Source organism: Semicossyphus pulcher, unplaced genomic scaffold (assembly GCF_022749685.1).
Source record: "Semicossyphus pulcher isolate SPU_LCO1_2020_fin unplaced genomic scaffold, fSemPul1.0.p SCAF_20, whole genome shotgun sequence".
Classification (NCBI taxonomy): domain Eukaryota; kingdom Metazoa; phylum Chordata; class Actinopteri; order Labriformes; family Labridae; genus Semicossyphus; species Semicossyphus pulcher.
Genome location: NW_027211694.1, coordinates 226,592 through 244,768, shown reverse-complemented (window position 1 = coordinate 244,768; position 18,177 = coordinate 226,592). Strand labels below are relative to the sequence as shown.

The window sequence follows — 18,177 nt, the reverse complement described above, 5'->3', positions numbered from 1 at the left end:
CTCAGTGACACCACCTGTACGACCGTCTCTATCTCAGTGACACCACCTGTACGACCGTCTCAGTGACACCACCTGTACGACCGTCTCAGTGACACCACCTGTACGACCGTCTCTATCTCAGTGACACCACCTGTACGACCGTCTCAGTGACACCACCTGTATGACCGTCTCAGTGACACCACCTGTACGACCGTCTCTATCTCAGTGACACCACCTGTACGACCGTCTCTATCTCAGTGACACCACCTGTACGACCGTCTCAGTGACACCACCTGTACGACCGTCTCAGTGACACCACCTGTACGACCGTCTCAGTGACACCACCTGTACGACCGTCTCTATCTCAGTGACACCACCTGTACGACCGTCTCAGTGACACCACCTGTACGACCGTCTCAGTGACACCACCTGTACGACCGTCTCAGTGACACCACCTGTACGACCGTCTCTATCTCAGTGACACCACCTGTACGACCGTCTCAGTGACACCACCTGTATGACCGTCTCAGTGACACCACCTGTACGACCGTCTCTATCTCAGTGACACCACCTGTACAACCGTCTCAGTGACACCACCTGTACGACCGTCTCAGTGACACCTTCAGACAGTCCAACATTCGTAAACCCAAATCGTCACAGAGTGTATCCAAATGAGAACTGTAGAATTTCAAAATAAAAGTACTTCCTGGTTTGTTTCTCTGACACCTCAGCGTGTTTGCGTGTGAAGCTACCTGTCAGCTTGTGTCAGCAGTAAAGTGATGCAGCTCACATGAATGAAACGTGTCCCTTGTTTGATGTTCAGGGTCAGATGTTTGTGGACGGCGCGGCCGTGCTGGAGGCAGCCGTGGAAGCTAAAAATGGATGTCTGTATGTGATAGATGGAGTTTTGACTCCACCCTCCATCCAACCTGTGCTGCCCCAAAGATGTGACATCACCGAGAACAAAATCATCAAGGTGAGCTTCAACATCCACCATATTGTTTTTCCCAGAATTCATTCTGGCTCCTGAAGAAAATACAAATGATTGATCTGTGGTCATTGGTATTTGTCGACCTCGTGCTGTGACCATGAGCCGTTTGGTGACCTCTTGTGTTTCAGGGTGAATGTGTCAGCTGCTCAAAAGTCAAACTGTCTCAGTGCTCGTCTGGAGTCTTTACGGTGAGCCGTCGAGTTTTACACATATTACTGAATCTGTATGAATGTCAACGCATGATCAGAAACATGACGATGCTTCTCTGCACTGATCAGGGCTCCTCCTCCTACGGATGTCTTTACACTCTGTCCCTTGGAAAACCAGCAATTAGGATCCCTGCAACAGGCTGCTGGCCTCTGTGCAACACGACTGTCACGGTAAACGCACATCATTATGACTCTGGTGTAACGAGCAGGTCGTAGAACATTTCTTCAGATGAATATCCGGACCAACTGGGATTAAACGGCCCCACCTGTGTACTCTGTTCAGACTCCGGCATGTTGTAAAGGTTTCTATGGTCCGGACTGCAGTCCCTGTCCAGGTGGATTTCAGACTCCGTGCTCCGGACACGGCCAGGTCAGGTTCTACACACCCAACACTTTCCTCATCAAACTCTGAGAACCTAACGAAGATGAGAACGGTCTTTAAAGAAGTTCTTTCTGTCGTAGTGTTTCGACGGGATCGGAGGAAACGGATCGTGTGTCTGTGATCAGAACTTCGGAGGCTCTCGCTGTCAGTATTGCTCCGCCCACAACAAACACGGACCAAACTGTGACTTAAGTAGGTTTTAGTTGTATCTTGCTGTGACATCATGTGATGTCATGATGATGGAGGCACCTGTGTCATACCTCACCTGTGTGTCCTCAGCCTGTCCCTGTATCCACGGTTGGTGTGATAACCGTCCGGGCTCAGGCGGGCGGTGTAAACCGTTCTCCTGTCTCATGGGTTTCACCGGTCAGTTCTGCGAACGCAGGACGGCGGCGTGTGGCGTTCAGGCTCAGTTCTGTCACGCTCATGCAGGCTGTGACTTCAGCCAGGGAATCCCCAGGTGAGATTACCTGCATCACTTTAAACGTCGAACTTGTGATTGTTTTTTCTTATGATTATCATAAATCACACGTCAGGTAACTGTACACTGACGAGCACCTGTGATGGAGTACGACCTGTTTGGACCTCAGTGTCTTACTTTGTTAGCAAAGCCCTCAGTGCTCCTGGTTCACCTGTCACCTGTGAACACCTGCAGAGCAACAGATGACCAGCTGGGGGCAGCACTGGGACACAGTGTGTTGCTAAGAAAAGAAAGTGGTTCGTGGTGACTTCATTATAATTCAAGTTATTCAGTGTGTCTGCTGTATGTGTTTCTAGATGTGTTTGTAAACCTGGTTACCAAGGAGACGGGATCACCTGTGTGGAGTCGGACCCCTGTGCTCCGCCCCTCCGAGGCGGCTGCAGCGTGAACGTACGATTTGATTCAACTCTGAAATCGTTTCTGCAGAACTTAAACTGTGTTCTAAGGAGAACGTTATATCTGCCCTGGTGTGTGTGTGGGTGTGCGTGTGTGTGTGCGTGTGTGTGTGTGTGTGTGCATGTGTGCGTGTGTGTGTGTGTGTGTCTGTGTGTGTGTGTGTGCTGGCGCCCCTGCAGGCCAAGTGCATAAAGACAGGACCAGGCACTCACTCATGTCAGTGTCTGAGCGGGTGGCGGGAGGACGGAGACGAGTGTCAGCCAATCAACAACTGTGACCGTCCCGACAAAGGAGGCTGCCACCCAAACGGCACCTGCATCTTCGTCGGACCTGGACAGGTAACGTTCCATCAGGTTTGATCAGCACATTTTGAGATACAGATTGAGTGTGTGAGGAATCTGAAGACCACGTTGGTGTGTTACTGTGAAAGATGTCGTTAGCGTTAGCACACACGTCGATAATAAACCAGAGAACAAACTGCTTCACGTCGTTGTCGAACGCAGAGTGACTGCACGTGTAAATCCGGATACAAAGGAAACGGGTGGGACTGTGAGGCCGTGAATCAGTGTGTGACTGCAGACGGAGGCTGTCATTACCTGGTGAGGATGATGCACCTTTCTTCATCATCGTGTTAACTTCAACCAGACAGCCAATGAAAACCCAGAATGATGCACCTCCTCCTCAGGCCAGCTGCCGCCTGCTGTCCTCTCAGTGGACGTGTGTCTGTGATGAAGGGTACATGGGAAACGGACGGATATGTTACGGCACAGTCGGACAGGTGAGCGCTAACAGGTAACTGAAGGCTTAGCTCTGATGCGTCTTTATATTAAGTTTGTTTTTGTGATGCTTTCAGGAGCTGATGGCTCTGCCGGACGCCTCAGAGTTCTTCACATGGACCACAGTGAGTTGAACACCTGTGATGAACACACGTCACATGTCGTCCCCTGTAAGTGTTTTGGTTGCTGTAGTGGCCTCACAGATGATTCATGTCGTGGCAGGAGTCCGGTCTGTCCTGGTCTCTGACCGATCAGAACCTCACCCTCCTGGTTCCAACATCTGACGCCGTCGCTAAAATGTCCTCAGAGGACAGAAACTTCTGGACCATGAAGGGAAACCTGGCGAGTCTCATCAGGTCACAGCTTCACCTGAAACTTTTTGTAATTCAGATTCGGCTCAGAGTTTGTTGTTTGCTGACGTCTTTTTTTCTGACCTGTGAACTTGAACAGGATTTTTAAACGCTTCCATCTGTCCTGTATCACAGACATCACATGATCCCAGGTATCTATCCATTATCCAGCCTGAGCAACCTCTCCTTTCTGACTTCCCTCCTCAAGACGACACTTCCTGTTTCAACAACCAATGAGGTGAGTCCACAGGTGGGACAGGTGGGTTTACTGTCATTTCTGAATACAAGATTACGTTTGAACTTCAGATAAGAGACTTAGTAGTGAGAGCTCCATGACTGTGACACGTGTGTAACATCAGTCAGTTTGATCGTCACACGTTGTTCTGTTCTCTCAGCTCACAGCTGTTGGAGGAGCGACCATCACCACATCCAACGTAGCTGCTACCAACGGACTTATCCACGTCATCGATAAGGTACAAAGCTAATGCTAATGCTAACAATGCTAATGATGCTCTGACAGCTGTGACTCTCTGTATCTGACTGTTTCTGTCCTCCATGTGGTTTTTCTGTCTCAGGTTTTGGTTCCTGACAGGAAGTCGAGTGAAGGTCTGCTGGCGACTCTGGCTCTGAGGCCGGACTTCTCTCTGTTCAGATCGTATCTCATCGTACGAACACACAGACACACAAACACACGTGACACCCTCTGCTGTAACTCTGGATTCATGTTTGTGATGTGTGTTCTTCTTTCAGGATTACAACCTGACAGACGAGATCGAACAGGCAGATGAGTTCACCGTATTCGCTCCCACAAACGCCGCCATCGCTGATTATCTAAAGGAAATGTCTGTCACGGCCATGGTACAGCTTTGAGTTTAAATCAGACCCAACAACATGTGTGTGTGTGTTTTATTATAAACTGTGTGAAGCCTGAAAGAGACTCATCGTTAAAGAACTTCTCGAGTGTCCACTTGACTTGATGCGTCCACTCCGAGTACGATAAACAGAAACAACTGATCATATCAGTGACGTAAAGAAAAGTTTAAAGTTATGTTCATGGTCATCTTTAATCGTTGAAATAGCAGTCGTGGCTTCATCAGCGCTTCAAGCCTCCCTTTTCTTTTCAATCCAACCAAAAGCACAAACCGTTCACAGCGAACACAGTGACTCCTCTCTGACTCTCCCTGTGTTTGTGTGAAACACCAGAATGATTACAGCGTAACTGTAACACTGAGCTGTGACATCAACCGTTTTCTGTCTCTGTATTAATCATCTCTGTGCTTTTATTTTGTCAAACAGGATGTGAACACAACTCGGTACCACGTGTTGGCCTCGGAGCGTCTGTTAAAGACGGACCTGCAGCCCGGAGGACACAAGGAGACGCTGCTCGGGTTCTCCTTCCAGCTCGGCTTCTTCCCCCGAGACGGGAAGGTCCGAATCTCAAATACCATCCATATCCTGATCACAGGTCACCTGATCACAGGTCACCTGATCACCTGGTCACAGGTCACCTGATCACCTGGTCACAGGTCACCTGACCACTGGATCGTGTGAATAATATGCTACAATAATCTTATACTGTGTTTCACTTCCAGCTGTTTGTGAACGACGCCCAGATGAACTCGTCGAACCTGCTGAGCGGTAAAGGTGTGATTCACGGCCTGTCCGCCGTCCTGACGATCAACAGGAACCGCTGCGATGAGGCCAAATACAGCAAAGTCCTGGTAACGTCTTCACAAACAGGAAGTTGATTCAGACACAAACTCACCTGCTGATCAATATTCACTAACTTCACCCTTGTCCTCCACAGGGAGCCTGCGTGGACTGTTTGTTCCCCCAGAATAAAATCTGCCCCAACAACACAAAGCAGGACGTAAGACGTGCCTTTAAATCACAGACACGGTCACTAAGCTAAACTCAGCTAAATGAATATAATATAAAAGTCAACATAATCCAGAGCGTGTCTTCACAGGTCACACAACTGAGTTTACAGTGAAATGTTAAAATGTCGTTTGATTATTTAAAGGAGATGATTCTGAAGGTCACTAACGTCTCACGAGCTCATGTTTAACATTTAAAGGTTTTAAAATCCCCGCACACCGTCTAACAGGCCGAAACCTCGCCTGTTGAAGGTCTAGAACCAAAACGTTGCAAATAAATATCATTTAGACAGCGAGCGGGAGTTTACACCTGTTCCTCTCCACCTGTTGTAAAACGGATGTGCGAAGCGTTTTTCAATAACACAGGTAGACAATAAAAGCGTTCGATGTAACAGAAGAAACATTTCATTTCATCCGTCAATAAGAACAAATATTAAATCATTTACAACAAATAAAAAACGTTCTGTGCAGAAAACTGAAGAACGATATGAAAACAGTTGATTGGTTCAGATCTGAAGTGGACCCGTCTGAAGTGTGAAGTGTCCTTTACAAGAGCAGTAACCTTTACGACGACATGTGAAAGAACATTACAGCACGTACAGCACCTGACACACCTGGACCTGTGCACCACCTGAGCTCACACTAACTGACTGCTGTCTGCAGAAATCCCTCAAGATGAGGAAGTGTATGCTCGAGCGGACGTTTGAAGGAGATCGGCTGCTGACGGTCGGCTGCAGAGCCACCTGCCTGCAGACACACATCGTACGTCATCTGTCTGCCTGCCTGTCTGTCTGTCTGTCTGACCATCTGTCTGTCTGTCTGCCTGACCATCTATCTGTCTGTCTGCCTGACCATCTGTCTATCTGTCTGACTGCCTGTCTGTCTGTCTGTCTGTGTGTCTGTCTGTCTGTCTGTCTGTGTGTGTGTCTGTCTGTCTGTCTGACCGTCTGCCTGACCATCTGTCTGTCTGTCTGTCTGTCTGTGTGTCTGTCTGTCTGCCTGACCATCTGACCGTCTACCTATCTGCCTGTCTGCCTCTCTGTCTGACCGTCTGCCTGTCTGCCTGTCTGTCTGCCTGTCTGCCTGTCTCTCTAACATGGGATCTGGTTGTACCTGACAGTAAAGGTGAATCTGTGTGCAGGAGCGGAGGTGTTGTGGGGGGTTCTTTGGGCAGCACTGTGAGTCATGTCCCGGGCCGAGGGGTCAGCCCTGCTCCGGTAACGGCCTCTGTGTGGACGGAACGGGAGGGACGGGAGCCTGCCAGTGTCATCGAGGCTTTAACGGGACGGCCTGTGAGAGCTGCCAGAGCGGGAAGTACGGAGTGCACTGTGATCAGGGTACGAACACCTCCTCCATTATCATTACGCTGCTCTACACTACATTACACTACATTACATTACACTACATTACACTACATTACATTACACTACATTACACTACATTACATTACATTACACTACATTACACTACATTACATTACACTACATTACATTACACTACACTACATTACATTACACTACATTACATTACATTACACTACATTACATTACATTACACTACATTACATTACACTACACTACATTACACTACATTACACTACATTACATTACACTACACTACACTACATTACACTACATTACACTACATTACATTACACTACACTACATTACATTACACTACATTACATTACATTACACTACATTACATTACACTACACTACATTACACTACATTACACTACATTACATTACATTACATTACACTACATTACACTACATTACACTACATTACATTACACTACACTACACTACACTACACTACACTACACTACATTACACTACACTACATTACATTACACTACATTACATTACATTACATTACACTACATTACATTACATTACATTACATTACACTACATTACATTACACTACATTACATTACATTACATTACATTACACTACATTACACTACACTACATTACATTACATTACACTACACTACATTACACTACACTACATTACACTACATTACATTACACTACATTACATTACATTACATTACATTACACTACATTACACTACACTACATTACACTACACTACACTACATTACATTACACTACACTACATTACACTACCTTACATTACACTACACTACATTACACTACATTACACTACATTACACTACACTACATTACACTACATTACATTACATTACACTACATTACACTACACTACATTACATTACACTACATTACAGTACACTACATTACATTACATTACATTACATTACACTACATTACACTACATTACAGTACACTACATTACATTACATTACATTACATTACACTACATTACACTACACTACATTACACTACACTACACTACATTACATTACACTACACTACATTACACTACCTTACATTACACTACACTACATTACATTACATTACACTACATTACACTACACTACATTACACTACACTACACTACATTACATTACATTACACTACACTACACTACACTACATTACACTACATTACATTACACTACATTACACTACATTACATTACATGACATTACACTACATTACACTACATTACATTACATTACACTACACTACACTACACTACATTACACTACATTACATTACACTACATTACACTACATTACATTACATGACATTACACTACATTACACTACATTACATTACATTACACTACACTACACTACACTACATTACACTACACTACACTACACTACATTACACTACATTACATTACACTACATTACACTACATTACATTACATGACATTACACTACATTACACTACATTACATTACATTACACTACACTACACTACACTACATTACACTACATTACATTACACTACACTACACTACATTACATTACATTACACTACACTACACTACACTACATTACACTACATTACATTACATTACATTACACAACATTACATGACATTACATTACATTACACAACATTACATGACATTACACTACATTACATTACACTACATTACATGACATTACATTACATTACATTACACAACATTACACTACATTACATTACATTACATTACACTACACTACATTACATTACATTACACTACATTATATTACATTACACTACATTCGTTACATTACCCTACATTACACTACATTACATTACATTAAATTACATTACACTACATTACATTACATTACATTACACAACATTACACTACATTACATTACATTACATTACACTACACTACATTACATTACATTACACTACATTCGTTACATTACCCTACATTACACTACATTACACTACATTAAATTACATTACACTACATTACACTACATTACACTACATTCATTACATTACACTACATTACATTACATTACATTACATTACACTACATTACACTACATTCGTTACACAACTCAAAATAACATTACGCTACATGACATTACATCTTCCTTCCTCCCTGTGCTTCCTGTGCAGACTGCAGCTGTAAACATGGCCGCTGTAACGAGGGGCTGAAGGGTGACGGGACATGTCAGTGTGATGTCGGCTGGAGAGGAGTCCTGTGTGACGAGAGTAAGACGACGACCTGAGACCAGTTTATATTTTAATAATCAAGTTTTGACCAAACAAGATAAAAATCTTAGGAGACGAGGGACATGAAATGGAGTGAATTTGGAGATAATTTAACTGTTATAAAAATACAGTTTTAATTATTTAATGATGTCATGATTTATCAAGAAAAACTGTTAATAAATCATAGTTTGTATTTTGATAATGGCTATGTGACTTTAATGTTTTAATATTCAAAGAATAATGTTCAGTTAAACATCACAGATCTTTGATGAGCTGTTCTTGTTGCAGAAATTGAGTCTAAAGCTGACGAGTTGTGCGGGTCGGTGAAATGTCACACAAGTGCAAAGTGAGTCACAAACTTTAATTTTCTGATCATGTTTAAAAACACTATCTCACCTTAACACCTGAAAACGCTGAGCGAGAAACATTACAGGGTTGAGACAGCTCTGATTGGATAATACCTGCAGGACTGCAGTAATATTAATATAATAGCAAAGACATACTTTCCTTGAGTGAGTATCACTGTGACATTTTACATGTCTTATATGTGTTTTAGTATTAATATAAAAACATTTTAACTTATAATAAAATGTTTTAGTATTAATATAAAAATATTTTAACTTATAATAAAATGTTTTCGTATTAATATTAATATAAAAACATTTTAACTTATAATAAAATGTTTTCGTATTAATATATAATATTTTACAATATTATTATATGAAGGAGAATGTGTCGGGTTGTCACTAAACACTTCTTAATATCGTTGATTCATCTCGTCTCTCAGCTGTGTGATCGGACTGTCCGGCTCTCTGTGTATCTGTGCTGCCGGGTTCGAAGGAAATGGAACTTCCTGTCAAGGTAACAATATGGCCGCCTCAGGTGAACCAGGCACACCTTAGGTATTTTTAAACCTGCGCTCTGTTTGTACTAATTCGTGTGTCGAAATGACTCAAAGGAACAAAAGCTTTTGGAAACAGTCCAGTAGGTAGCCTCCGCCGTAGCTGCGAAACGGACTGGGGCAAATGCGCCCAATCAAAGTACGTCCACTAAAAGTGCTTGTTCTTACCACTCATCCTTTTTTTAAAGAACAAGATCCTTTTTGTGTAACCAGAAACAATGACATTTCTAGATTATTTTGGGCACATGAAAAAAACACGGTTACACAGCCCTGTGTAGTGTCTGAGGTATCATCCCTGGACACGCCTGGCCATCGAATTCCAATGCCTCATCTTCATAGTCGAAGTCAGGTAAATATTCAGCCATGGCTTTTGAAATATATTCCTGCTGGCAGTCCTCCACGTAAACAAATCCTCTCTCCAATTCTAACTCACGCTTCCACCGTCCGGTCTGGTAACATCTCACCATCTGCGTGATTTCAAAGCAAGACTTCTCCGAGAGCGAGACTTCTATCTATGGTTATACAAAAAGGGAACATTTCCGTAATGTTGTCGGACACCAGGGTAACAATTTGGGCAAAACACAGTGGACGTAATTTGATCAGAAGTTTTTGTTCCTATGAGTCATTTCGACACACAAATTTGTACGAATAGGCCCCAGGTTTAAAAATACCAAACTTCTCCTTTAAAGAAGAGAAACGATTAAGTTCATGTGTGTGTGTGTGTGTGTGTGTGTGTGTGTGTGTGTGTGCGTGCAGCTGTAGACCCATGTGCAGTGGCAAACGGGGGCTGCAGTGTGTCCGCGGTGTGTAAGAGGACTCGGCCCGGCCTCAGAGACTGTGTGTGTACCAGCGGATACTCGGGAGACGGACTTGTGTGTGTCGGTGCGTTAACTGTTTTATTTTTTAACTGTAATAATAATTTACTTATAAAGACATTTTTTGGGGTTTTTTTTTTGTTCAGTTCATTCAAGAAAGTAAGAGTTCCAGGATATAAGTGATGTGTTCAAGTGCTGCAGGACCTCTGTGTTTCTTCCACAGAAATAAACCCCTGTCTGGAAGGAAACGGAGGTTGCCACGCCAACGCAGAGTGTGTTCATGTTGGACCAAACAAAGTAAAGAAATGTTTGAGTCCCTGATTGAGGTTTTTAACATAAACTTTATGTTCTGATGGTTCATGTTGTTGATCGTCTGTGCAGACTTCCTGTTCCTGCAGCGACGGATTCTCAGGTGACGGTCAAGACTGCAGGATGATCAACCTGTGTCGAAAGGTGAGTTTGAGTCAGTTCTTGTTTTGACTGAATGATTCCATGTGAAACATCATGACCTGAGAGCTGCTGATGTTTGCAGAAAAACGGTGGCTGTCACCAGTTCGCCAAGTGTAACATGACAGGTCCAGGTGTTCGGATGTGCACCTGTATCAGCAACTTTATCGGGGATGGACTCACCTGCAGAGGCACAGTGGGGAAGGTGAGTCGCAGAAACCCCCCCCCCCCCCCACACACACACACATTAAAGATAATATAATGTTAATATATAAAATGTGCTCTCTGCAGGAACTCATCAGGAGGAAGCTCACTGACTTCTACATGGGCCTGATGGTGAGTGAGGCTGCTCTCTGCCGCCCCCTGCAGGTGAGTTCAGACAGTGACTTTTATTCTGTGGTTTCAGGTGATGGACATTTCTCTGAAAGGTCGCGGCCCGTTCACCGTGTTTGCTCCAACAGCTGACTCCTTCAAGAGAGAGGGTCCAGACGCCAGCAGGGTGAGCGGCTTACACCTGAACACCCGTTAACGAAATGTACTATAAATTATTAAATTATTCTTATTCTTTTTCCTTTTTAGTTGAAATCGTTGAGGTCGGACAAAAATAAAGAAGTGTTTGCCGCCATCCTGCGCAGCCACATCGTCATGTGTCACACGCTGCTGCCCGCTGACCTGAGCCGACCCCGTAACCTGACGTCTCTATCCGGACTCGTCCTGACCACCAGGTCCAGCCAGGTGACCAATCAGAGAGCAGGACTGGGACTGTGGACAAATATAATCTGTTAACAATGGTTATTTTTATCCATGAATTAATCCATGTGTGTCTCTGTGTCTGGACCAAATGTAGGATCAAAGATGTCAAAGACGATCAAAGACATAAAAACGTGTTTTGATTGATGTACTTTTGAATGTGACTGTTTGTGTTTCATGTTTCAGGGCAGCATTTTCATCAACGAGGCCAACGTGACGTACAGCCACGACATCAGCACCAACGGCGTCTTCCACGAGATCAACAAGATTCTGGTTCCTCCCGAGGCCGACAAAATAAAAGACCCAGAAGTCCCTGTGAGTCCGCAGCACAGCTTCTAATCAATCTATTGCTGAGTTTCATATTAATCTATAAATGGCTTGTTTAATAAATTGTTTCAATGATTGATTGAACTAATCAATGAATTTTCTGATGAATGTTTTCTTCCTGATCTCAGCTGAACCTGTCTGACGTGGCTGAACGTCACGGTTATACAACCTTCTACAGACTGCTGGAGGTAAGAATAATGATTTTATCTGAGGACTTTTAAATTGTCTCGACGTGATTGTCAGACAGACGGCTGCCTTATGATCCACCTGGAGCTCAAACATGGTGCCCAACAACAGAACTCAGGTTCGGATCAGGCCAACCTCACAAAGAGCCCCGTCCAGAGAATCTGTTTATGTTTACGCTGTAGTGAGACAGATCTCAGCCCACCTGTGACTAGATACAGTGAAACTGCCACTCAGCGGAGACAGATGGACAGGCGCTCCACAGCTGAAACAGAACGCCGGTAGTTGGTGTCCATCAGAGAAATCCTGGTACTGATCCGAGCTAACAGCTCATCACACTGGGCACTGGTCGGCCTCAAGGAGCTTCCCCAACATTTCTGGAAGGTCGAGTGTTCGCAGGTTGTGTTTAACCAACGTGAATAAAAAGAGTTCTATCCCCATCTCTGCTGACTCCCACAAGTCTTTGCAGAACATCCCAGTACTTTAAAGTGGGTGGACCTCAATGGAATCAGCTCCCTGTGCTCCTTCAGGCCTCGGGGTGGTGTGTGTTGTTGCCAACGAGGTCCATAGATAACAACGAGACAGACCCTGAGGACCGAGGACAAATCTAGGATCACATTTCACAGGACAGTTAATGTGACCCAGGAGTCACAGCTGGTTTAATAATGGAGGGAATCACACACCTAGAACAATCAGGTGAACAGAACTCTCACCTGTGTCCTGTTTTTGAAAGTCTTTTTTGATCTTTAATGTCTCAGGACTCAGGTGTGATGGACCTGTTGAATGACAGGACATACCAGCCGCTGACCATCTTCCTGCCCTCAGACAGCGTCATGGCATCTCTGCCGCAGGAGCAGAAGGACTTCCTGTTCCACCGAGACAATCGAGCACAGCTGCTGGAGTACCTGAAGTTCCACATCCTGCAGGCCCAGAAGGTCAGAAACAGAAAAACAGTGATTGATCTAAATGCACCTTCATAAACAGGCAGAGGGAAATGTTTGGATGAAAGAAAACACAGAGGTGATCTGGAACTTTAACTGTGATGTGTTGATGATGTGCCACCACTCTTTACTGTCATGAAAACAGTTTCTCTTCGTCTACTCTCAGATTTATGCTGAAGGTCTGATCCACCTGGACTCGGCTCGGACTCTGCAGGGTTCATCGCTGTCCTTCAGCTGTGGAGGGATGGATGCCATCGTAAGAACAGGAAGCACAGATTAATGAAACCAAAGACGAAGAATTCTCAGAGGGAACTTGTTGATGTTTGTTCTCTGCACAGGGGGAAGTGTTTATTAATGATGGAAAGTGCCGGATCGTTCAGAGACACCTTGTCTTTAACGGCGGGATCGCCTACGGGCTAGACTGCCTGCTGACTCCACCAAGCCTTGGAGGACACTGTGCCAAACAGATGACCTTTGACCTTCAGGTAAATCCTCACTTAACTGTTTCAGTCCCACAGAACACACCTTAAACTAGTTAAAGCCTACAGAGACCAAACTAACCAAACAGGTGATTTTACTCAATAAACCAAGACTTCCATCCCCGTCCTCGATGCCTTTTAAAACAATATTTGAATTGATTCATATTGTTAGAAATGTTCAAAGTAAGAGTTATGGTGCAAACCAGGAAAATCAACTTCCCCGGTTCCAGTCCAGCTGACTGTGTAGAATGTATCTGCAGTAAACTTCAGGACAGAGCAACTAACAGGCTAACATTAGCATAAACACTCATAGCAACCAGTGGTGGATGTTACAGTCCGAAAGGAACCTGTAACCCTAACCCTTCAACCACATTCTGTTGTTTCTTCTTCTGTGGTAGATGAGCTGTGGACTGTGCACCTCCTCAGCTTCTCGCTGTCCCAAAGGCTCCAAACTGAAGGTCCGAGTGTTCATCTGTTCACCATAAACCAGCTCTGTCTATCAGAAACCTGTCTGTCAGAATCCTGTCTGTCTGATCATCTCTGTGTTTTGTCTTCAGGAGGTTGAGAAGTGTGATCTCCCAAAAATGTTCGTCGCCAAAAACTTTGGCTGTCGTGGAGTCTGCACTGTCAACTTCTGGAAGCCAAAGTGTTGTCCTGGTTACCACGGACGCGACTGTCTGGGTGAGATGGCGCTGTCTGATCCCGACATAAAGCATGTCCTCAACATGTCCTCAACATGTCAACATGTACACATGTCCTCAACATGTACACATGTCCTCAACATGTACACATGTCCACAACATGTACACATGCCCTCAACATGTCCACATGTCCTCAACATGTCCTCAACATGTCCTCAACATGTCCTCAACATGTGCTCAACATGTGCTCAACATGTGCTCAACATGTGCTCAACATGTACACATGTCCTCAACATGTCAACATGTCCACAACATGTACACATGTCCTCAACATGTACACATGTCCTCAACATGTCAACATGTCCACAACATGTACACATGTCCTCAACATGTACACATGTCCTCAACATGTCAACATGTCCTCAACATGTCAACATGTCCACAACATGTACACATGCCCTCAACATGTCCTCAACATGTGCTCAACATGTGCTCAACATGTCCTCAACATGTCCTCAACATGTCCTCAACATGTCAACATGTCCACAACATGTGCTCAACATGTGCTCAACATGTCCTCAACATGTCCTCAACATGTCAACATGTCCACAACATGTACACATGCCCTCAACATGTCCTCAACATGTCCTCAACATGTGCTCAACATGTGCTCAACATGTCCTCAACATGTCCTCAACATGTCCTCAACATGTCCTCAACATGTGCTCAACATGTCCTCAACATGTCCTCATTGTGTCTTCAACATGTCAACATGTCAACATGTGCTCAACATGTCCTCATTGTGTCCTAAACATGTCAACATGTACACATGTCCTCCATACATGTTTGAGTGAACAGCAGGAGAATCTATTTAAATCAGTGGTTCTCAAACTGTTTCTGTCATGCCCCCCTTTGGAGAAAGAAAAATTCCAGGCCCCCCCGCCCCAACAAAATTGTCACAAAAGTTTAACTTTTATTTAAAAAAAACTATTTCAATTGCTCCATCAGACTTTTTCAAATAGAAATATAACAAAATGTGCAAAAACTTTTTCAGAACAGTAACAATAAAGTTCAATCTGTGCTAAGAAAAACAACAAACAGATTTTTGCTGCAGCTGTCAGACTTTCGGACATATAACACAGACAGGTCTCTCTGCATCTCCGACCATATTCGTTGTAAATCCAAGAGCAAGATAAGTGTCGTCATATTTTCTTGACGTCTTGGATTTTGGCAGTTGGTCAGTGTTAACGTCGGCCGACGTCGTGTTGTTGGTATCTGACGAGTCAGCTGTTTTTGTTTTCGCCCCTGTTATATATTTGTCCATTGGCGATGCTAGACTTTTTCTCTGTGTGTGTCTGAATGTGAAATCTGTCATGGAAATCACCAGGGCAACACGCTTGTGTACTGTGCCACCCAAAATGAGTCCGGGTTGTCCGACGTCAAAACATAGTTCCGCCTGCTACATTATCCAACCCAAAAAAAAGGAGTGCCGACGCGCCCCCCCGTCATGCCGCCGTGCCCCCCGTCATGCCGCCGTGCCCCCCTGTCATGCAGCCGTGCCCCCCGTCATGCCGACGCACCCCCCTGTCATGCCGCCGTGCCCCCCGTCATGCCGACGCACCCCCCTGTCATGCCGCCGTGCCCCCCGTCATGCCGCCGTGCCCCCCTGTCATGCCGCCGTGCCCCCCGTCATGCCACCGTGCCCCCCAGGGCGGCGCGCCCCACAGTTTGAGAATCACTGATTTGAATGTATGTATAGAAACAGTATTTTATTTTGTGGCTTTCTCATCGTGAAACATTTTGACTCTAAAATGACACAGTGACATCATGAATATGCGAATGAGCCCTTGATGACATCATGACATTATTATGACCACAGCTGTTGATGGATAGGATGTCTCTCTCTGTGCAGTATGCCCCGGCGGCGTCTCCTCTCCCTGCAGTAACCGAGGTAAATGCGATGACGGTCACCTTGGTAACGGCACCTGTTCCTGCGAGGCTGGTTTTGGGGGCGTGGCCTGTGAGCTGTGCAGTGACGGGTTCTATGGAGGCAGCTGTAAAGGTGAGTAGCAGTCACACAGTTTCCTGTCTGATGTCTCTATGATCTCTGACGGTTTGTTTCCTGCTCCTCAGCCTGTAACTGCTCAGAACACGGGTCATGTGACCAGGGACGGACAGGTACAGGTGCGTGTTTCTGTGAGGCCGGGTGGACTGGAGAGCGCTGTGAGAGCCTGCAGGGTGAGTCCAAGACCATGTTCGATACCTGGATCTTATGGTCCACTGTGTGTACACCTAGTCTGAAGTGAAACATGTAAACATCATGTGTGTGAGGTGTGTTTAACAGGTGTGTGTGTGTGTGTGTGTGTGTGTGTGTATTTCCTGCAGCTGAGGTCTTGGAGTGTTCTCCGTCCTGCTCTCCCAAAGCTGTCTGTCGGGAGAACAACACCTGTGTGTGTCGGCCATTTTATGAAGGAGACGGACTCACCTGTACAGGTAAATACAAACATATAATAGTTAATTTCTTCAGAACCTGAAAATCATCAGTTGTTTACGTTTTCTTCTGTTTTGAAGTCATGCAGCGATTATTTCTCTCTCTGTCTCTCTCTGCCCGCCTCCCTGCAGTGATGGACATCTGTAGTGTCTGGAATGGGGGCTGTGCTAAAGGAGCCAGGTGTTCTCAGATAGGGGAGCAGGTGAGCTGCACGTGTCCTAAAGGTCACCACGGGGATGGCTTCACCTGTCTGCCCATCGACCCCTGCGTCTCCGGGGACAACGGTGGCTGCCACGAGCACGCCACATGCACCATGACGGCTCCGGTGAGGACGGGTTACTAATACAACTCTAGTTCTCAGCATTACATGCGTCTGATAGAGTAACATGTGACTTCCTGTGTGACCAGGGAAAGAGGAAGTGCACCTGTAAGGACAACTACATCGGAGACGGACTCACCTGTGAGGTCAAACAGCTGCCAATCAGCCGCTGTCTCCAAGACAACGGACAGTGTCACCAGGACGCCAAATGTACCGACCTCCATTTTGAAGGTAAAATATTTAACGGCTAATTAATTCTTTATTTCTTATAAACGTGACGTCATTCATTGAGTGTTTAAGTGATAATGAGTTCTGGTCCTGATGCTGCAGCTACAACAACACAGCAGGTATCCATGTAGCACACTTTACACAAAATAAGTGTGTTATAATGTGTGTGTGTTTTCTGCTGTTGTGTTTGTGTGTAGATTCAAAGCTCGGTGTGTTTCACTACCGTTCAGCTAAAGGTCAGTACAAACTGACCTACAGTGCAGCTCAACAGGCCTGCACTGAGGAGGGAGGCAGCCTGGCTACGTACACACAGCTGTCCTACGCTCAGCAGGTCAGTGAACACAACACAAACATCATATCTCGTCATGGTGTGTTCTTACATTGAATTTGATGATGAGAAAATGTTTAAAATAGCAGCCTTTAAAAAGATTAGTATTTCAACAGATAGTTGATTAAGTCACTGCTGTCTGCTCGTCCTGTCGGTCTCTGGCATAGACTGTAAATAAAGATGGCCGACATGACAGCTTCCCAAAAGTGAAGCCAAACCCTCTCTGTCGCCCCCTGCTGACTGGCTGCAGTATAGCTCATAAAGCCCGCCTCCTCCATGTTAA

At 44.8% G+C, this 18,177-nt stretch overlaps 1 protein-coding gene across 1 annotated transcript in view; it reads left to right on the top strand.

Moving 5' to 3' along the window:
* stab2 (stabilin 2) overlaps positions 1–18,177 on the top strand; it is a 35,767-nt gene that overhangs the window by 12,153 nt on the left and 5,437 nt on the right. Inside the window, exons 18-61 of the mRNA XM_069670923.1 lie at positions 803–955; positions 1,099–1,158; positions 1,249–1,350; positions 1,463–1,549; positions 1,642–1,753; positions 1,841–2,021; positions 2,339–2,432; positions 2,618–2,776; positions 2,942–3,037; positions 3,124–3,216; positions 3,292–3,339; positions 3,437–3,570; positions 3,700–3,802; positions 3,960–4,037; positions 4,140–4,229; positions 4,315–4,422; positions 4,861–4,992; positions 5,157–5,285; positions 5,372–5,434; positions 6,105–6,203; positions 6,583–6,778; positions 8,949–9,044; positions 9,333–9,390; positions 9,832–9,905; positions 10,702–10,827; positions 10,984–11,057; positions 11,142–11,213; positions 11,293–11,412; positions 11,499–11,543; positions 11,614–11,706; positions 11,787–11,942; positions 12,144–12,272; positions 12,413–12,472; positions 13,226–13,402; positions 13,575–13,664; positions 13,747–13,893; positions 14,286–14,345; positions 14,445–14,568; positions 16,441–16,590; positions 16,662–16,766; positions 16,914–17,021; positions 17,151–17,344; positions 17,428–17,569; positions 17,764–17,897. Of these exons, the coding sequence (XP_069527024.1) occupies positions 803–955; positions 1,099–1,158; positions 1,249–1,350; positions 1,463–1,549; positions 1,642–1,753; positions 1,841–2,021; positions 2,339–2,432; positions 2,618–2,776; positions 2,942–3,037; positions 3,124–3,216; positions 3,292–3,339; positions 3,437–3,570; positions 3,700–3,802; positions 3,960–4,037; positions 4,140–4,229; positions 4,315–4,422; positions 4,861–4,992; positions 5,157–5,285; positions 5,372–5,434; positions 6,105–6,203; positions 6,583–6,778; positions 8,949–9,044; positions 9,333–9,390; positions 9,832–9,905; positions 10,702–10,827; positions 10,984–11,057; positions 11,142–11,213; positions 11,293–11,412; positions 11,499–11,543; positions 11,614–11,706; positions 11,787–11,942; positions 12,144–12,272; positions 12,413–12,472; positions 13,226–13,402; positions 13,575–13,664; positions 13,747–13,893; positions 14,286–14,345; positions 14,445–14,568; positions 16,441–16,590; positions 16,662–16,766; positions 16,914–17,021; positions 17,151–17,344; positions 17,428–17,569; positions 17,764–17,897 (4,851 nt within the window). The remainder of the gene's footprint in view (positions 1–802; positions 956–1,098; positions 1,159–1,248; positions 1,351–1,462; positions 1,550–1,641; positions 1,754–1,840; positions 2,022–2,338; positions 2,433–2,617; positions 2,777–2,941; positions 3,038–3,123; positions 3,217–3,291; positions 3,340–3,436; positions 3,571–3,699; positions 3,803–3,959; positions 4,038–4,139; positions 4,230–4,314; positions 4,423–4,860; positions 4,993–5,156; positions 5,286–5,371; positions 5,435–6,104; positions 6,204–6,582; positions 6,779–8,948; positions 9,045–9,332; positions 9,391–9,831; positions 9,906–10,701; positions 10,828–10,983; positions 11,058–11,141; positions 11,214–11,292; positions 11,413–11,498; positions 11,544–11,613; positions 11,707–11,786; positions 11,943–12,143; positions 12,273–12,412; positions 12,473–13,225; positions 13,403–13,574; positions 13,665–13,746; positions 13,894–14,285; positions 14,346–14,444; positions 14,569–16,440; positions 16,591–16,661; positions 16,767–16,913; positions 17,022–17,150; positions 17,345–17,427; positions 17,570–17,763; positions 17,898–18,177) is intronic.